Source organism: Cnephaeus nilssonii, assembly GCF_951640355.1.
Source record: "Cnephaeus nilssonii genome assembly, chromosome: 20".
In the NCBI taxonomy this organism is placed as follows: Eukaryota; Metazoa; Chordata; class Mammalia; order Chiroptera; family Vespertilionidae; genus Cnephaeus; species Cnephaeus nilssonii.
The window spans coordinates 39,154,015-39,158,755 of record NC_137091.1 but is presented as its reverse complement, the minus strand read 5'-3'; the positions used below and the strand labels follow the sequence as shown (position 1 = coordinate 39,158,755).

General features: G+C 54.9%; 1 protein-coding gene across 1 annotated transcript; it reads right to left on the bottom strand.

Moving 5' to 3' along the window:
• Window positions 1–807: 807 nt before the first annotated feature.
• On the bottom strand, window positions 808–3,560 carry PAFAH1B3 (platelet activating factor acetylhydrolase 1b catalytic subunit 3). Its single transcript, XM_079760104.1, has 5 exons — window positions 3,121–3,560; window positions 2,856–2,945; window positions 2,112–2,228; window positions 1,913–2,035; window positions 808–1,132 (listed from the first exon to the last, which is right to left on the bottom strand). The coding sequence occupies exons 1-5, from the start codon at window positions 3,196–3,198 to the stop codon at window positions 845–847; spliced, it is 696 nt and encodes a 231-aa protein (XP_079616230.1). The 5' UTR covers window positions 3,199–3,560; the 3' UTR covers window positions 808–844.
• Window positions 3,561–4,741: the final 1,181 nt, after the last annotated feature.

The window sequence follows — 4,741 nt, the reverse complement described above, 5'->3', positions numbered from 1 at the left end:
TGTGTGACTGCCAACTTGAAAAGGAGGGATGTTGGTTGCACCAGTCTTGTCGCCAAATGGCCATGGAGCTGTATACTTTCCCCCCAGTGAGATGAGGATAGCAATGCCAGGATACTCCCCGCCCCCCCCCCCCCCCCCCCCACATCAGAAGGACCCCATGACCTAAGGTCCCTGACCACTGAAGGCTGGGTGGCTCCCTTCTAAGTCTGGTGCTCAGGGACTGGTGACATCTCTGCCTTTTTCGCAGGCATCCAATATGCATGGGCTTGGGGAAGGCCTAGATGTGCAAGTTCCAGCTGGACCTGAGGTCTGAGCCAAGGTGACACTCCCAAATACTGGGCTGTCCTCAGTGACCTCTGTTGCCCCCACGTGGTGTAAGCCAGCACTGCAGCCAGGAGCCTCTCCTGGATTCGTGGATAGTGCCCAGCTGAGAGATGCCTGTACCCTGTGTGGAGGGATGACCGCTCAGAGTGGGAGAGTCGGGAAGCTCCCAGAGCACCAGCCAGGAGAACAGCATGTGCAAAGATTGGAGGGCTGTGTTAGGCCACTATGTTCCCAGAATTCTTTCTTGACCCCGATCCTTTAGGGTAGTGTTAGCAAACTGGTTTCACCTAGTGTTACTGGTTGGTAAGTGCCTGCCTGGAGCACTATTGTGATAGTACAAATGTGCCATACTCTCCAAGAACCAGAATGCCTTCATAGATGGACGATGCCTTCTTTGGGCAGAAAGAACACCCTGCAGAGATCAGGGCTGAGGCTGAGGTACCCAGATGGGCTTGGCCATAAAACAGAAAATGGGAGGGAGACTGAAGAATAAGAATTTAATATTGTAGGAAAGCAGATGTTAGAGTGTGGGCTCTGGCAGAGGGACACCCTGACCCTGGTCTTGGGCCAGCAGGCGCAGAAGCAAGGAATGCAGGGTCCGGCAGACAGGTGTATAGCCTAGGCGGCTCAGGTGCAGGTAATCATACATGTCATGGTGGCTGATGGTACCATCTGAGTGCACGAAACCAGGATCAGCATCCAGGAAATGGGCCCGTGGGTAGCCAGCCAATGCCGCCCGTACCAGCTCGTTCACCTGCCGGTTTTTCTCACGAAGTGGGTTAGGGTGCTGGCCCCTCGGAAGCAGGCCCTGAGGAGGGTACCAAGAGTTGTGAGAAGATATCCTATCAAAATCTGGGTCCTACTAGCATTTCTGTGCCAAACTGTTCTCCAACCCCCCACTATGAAGTCCCCAGCTGCAGAATACACGAGGGACGGAAACGGGAATTGGAAGGGTAGATCCTGATGCCTGCTCTGAGACCCCATTCAGCAACAACAGCCTTATAAAAATGTTGACGAAATGGCAAGGGGTTAATCCCTCTTTCGGAGGAGGAAATGTCTCACCTTGGGAATGCCTGACAACTCCTGGCTATTTAAATATTTTGAGTTTTGCCGAGACCGGTTTGGCTCAGTGGATAGAGCGTTGGCCTGCGGACTGAGGGGTCCCAGATTCAATTCCGGTCAAGGGCATGTACCTTGGTTGCGGGCACATCCCCAGTGGGGAGTGTGCAGGAGGCAGCTGAATCAGTGTTTCTCTCTCATCAATGTTTCTAACTATCCCTCTTCCTCTCCCTTCCTCTCTGTAGAGAATCAATGAAATATATATTTTTTTAAAATTTGGAGAAAAAAAAATATTTTGAGTTTTAACACCCCAAAATCTCTAGTGCTCCCCTGGGCAAAAGGGCCTAATTGGTCATTGAACATGTCCTTATTCACAGCTGCTCTGATGGATGTAGCAAGTGTCAATGTGAAATTTTGCCTGAAAGCCATTGCTCTGTGCCAAGCTACCCAGAACCATGCCAACTATGGCTACACATGAGGGGGTCCCAGAACACTGCCATCCATTCTCCCCGCCTTCCCACTCTCTCACCAGCACCACGACCCGGGCCTGGGGCTGCCGCTGATTCACCAGTTGTACGATGGCCTTGATGCCGCCAGCCACCTGTTCTGCTGTGTGCCCATGGTTGTTTGTACCCACCCAGACCACCACAATCTGGAAAGAGAGGCATGAAGCAGTGGTGAGGGGGCAGGCTAAGAGGGCTTTAGCTGCCCACCCAAGCCCTACTTACCTTGGGCCGGATGTGTTCAAGCTCCCCATTCTCCAGCCGCCATAGCACATGCTGGGTGCCATCACCGCCAATGCCAAAGTTAAGTGCATGCAGAGGAGAGAAAAGCTCCCGCCAGATCTGTGGGCAAGAATGGTGTGGGCACAGGGGCACTGTCAGCATGCACTACTCTGGGTCCAAACGTTAACCAGATGTCATTGCGGAAGAACCTCTCCATGGAAGCCATCTCATCCTGAGCAAACCCCAGTATGGTCACACCTCACGTTATGCAAACCTATTACAGTCTTTGGAACCCATAGAAGCAAGACTCACTTTATGGAAACCATTCTGCTTGAGCTATGTGTTGAAACAATAAACCTCTCTGAGGAAAACCATTAACCTTGCTTAGTGGAAAGATATTAAACCCCAGCCCCCTTTATGGAGAGCTATTGCAGTTGACCTTCACATTGTGGAAAGAACTATAGCTTTGTGGCAATCCATTAAAGCAAACAATAAAGAGCCTCACTTTAGTCAATCTTGCAGGGAAGCCTCATTTTAAGTCTCATTTATATATAATAACAGCCTGTTAAAGCCAGGGCACACACTTCCTTCTTAGTATTATATTGTACCTTACACTGAAAATCTGGGTGCTGGGCGCTACCTGAGGTTATTTCGGGTACCCCATATTCCGCCTGGCCCGAGGTCTGGTCCAGGTGAGTCAGTGAGGGCAGGCCTGGGTGGGGTTAGGAGGAGGGAGATCGGCCTCACCTCGCACTGATGCATTAGCTGGACCAAGGAGTCCCCGATGAAGACGACTTCGGGTTCTTTATCTTTGCTGTCAGCCACGAACCTATGGTGCTTCGGGGACAAACACGGGGGAGTTACGGCACGCTCGCTCCCTGGGGCCGTCCGACAGCACCGCCCCACTGCCCTCCGTTTCCCAATCCCGTCGTGAAAGCCGCGCGAGCCAGCTGAACTCCCGAGCCCCGGCCCCCACCCCCGACTCCTGATGATCGCGGGCCGGGTCGCTCACCAGGGACATCCAGCGTCCATCGCCCTGAATGTCCTGCACCGGCGTGGGCTTGCTGGCTGGGTTCTCCTCGCCACTCATCTTGGCGTCACAGCTTCTGCAGGACGAGCGAGCGAGCGAGCGAGGTCGGCCCAGAACGTTCCCGGAGGAGGTAGTCCGCCACACCCACTCCTACCCCTCCAGGCAACAATGGACTGTCCGGACGCCCGCACGCCACCGGTGGACGGAGGCGGATCCCGGGCGCCGCCTCCTCTCCGGGGCGGAAACCTCCACTTAGGAGGGGAGGTGGATTGGGAACCAGTGCTTCCCCCACGGCGGCCGCGCAGTGAGCTCGTCCGGCGCTTTCCACTCCCGGGCCTCTGCGGCGGCGGCCGCGGCGGCGGCTACCATCCTGCAGCACCTGGGGCCGGGGAGGGTGAGACCAGCCAGCACCCGTGGGCGGGGGGCGGGGGGGGGCGGTGACGAGAGGGAGAAACCACCCGAGCGGCGCCAGGAGGAGGGGTGAAGTACTGAGAGGCCGAGAGTGGGCGGGGAAAATCTAGCGCCTGGCCTCGCGGGAAGAAACCATTTGCTGGAGGGCGAGAAATGTGCGGAAGGGACTCCCTTCTCTCTCTCTCCCTCCCCCTCCCTCCCTCTCTCCCTCCCTCCATCCCTTTCTCTCCCCATCTCTCCGTCCCCCGCCCCGTCTTACTCCCTTAGTGCGTCCCATTCACGCGGCGGTGGGGGAGGGGGGTGAGTGGACGAGTCCATTCATGAAGGGGTGGTTCATACACCTGGCTAGGAGGAGACGCTCCCATTTCCTACTGATGTGGGGGACAGGAAAGGAAAATGGCAAACAGGACAGGCTCAGCCCGCCCAGCCAGCCAGCCCGCCGCTGGCCCGTGTTGCTCAGTTGGTTGGGCGTGTCCTAGATAGCAAAAGATCCCGGTTTGATTCCCAGTCCGGGCACATGCTGGGGTTGCAGGCTCCATCCCCAGTAGGGGGCGTGCAGGAGGCAGCCGAATGATGTTTCTCACATCAGTGTTTCTCTCCCTTCCTTTCTCTAAAGTCAATAAAAACATTTAAAAAAATTAGAGGCTCATTTGTAAGGACACACTCTAAAGCCGAGCCAGGACTTTACTGAGCCTATCTGCTCATGGGCCTCCCCTACTCAAAAACACCAGTTTAGTGGCATAAAAACAAAGTTACGTGTCATTACAGACATCACAGGTCCTGCAAGGAGGTTAGAAAGGAAGTGCAGAACGAGAAAGGAAATTAGAGACGCTGCAAGGCCCAGGTCCAGCCTGGCAAACCTCCCACAGCTGCTCATCTTGCAGATCTGTGGCCTCTGCTCCCCTCCCTAAACCTACTGCCAACCAGTAACTTCAGCTGGGTGTGTCTGGGCTCTGAAACCTACATCCACAGCCAAGGCCACCTAAGGTCTATCTTCCCCCACCCCAACTTAATCTCAGATCTCAAGTCTTCCCAGATCTCCCAGTTCTTGGGGACCAGCTGTTTGTGGGGGGATCCACACCCCCTAAACCTCCTGGCCATAATCCCAAATGGGATCTTCCTATCTATTCATTCATTCTCTAGGCAGGTTGATACTGAGATACAGAGATGAGTCTCCTGTTTATGTTTTGCC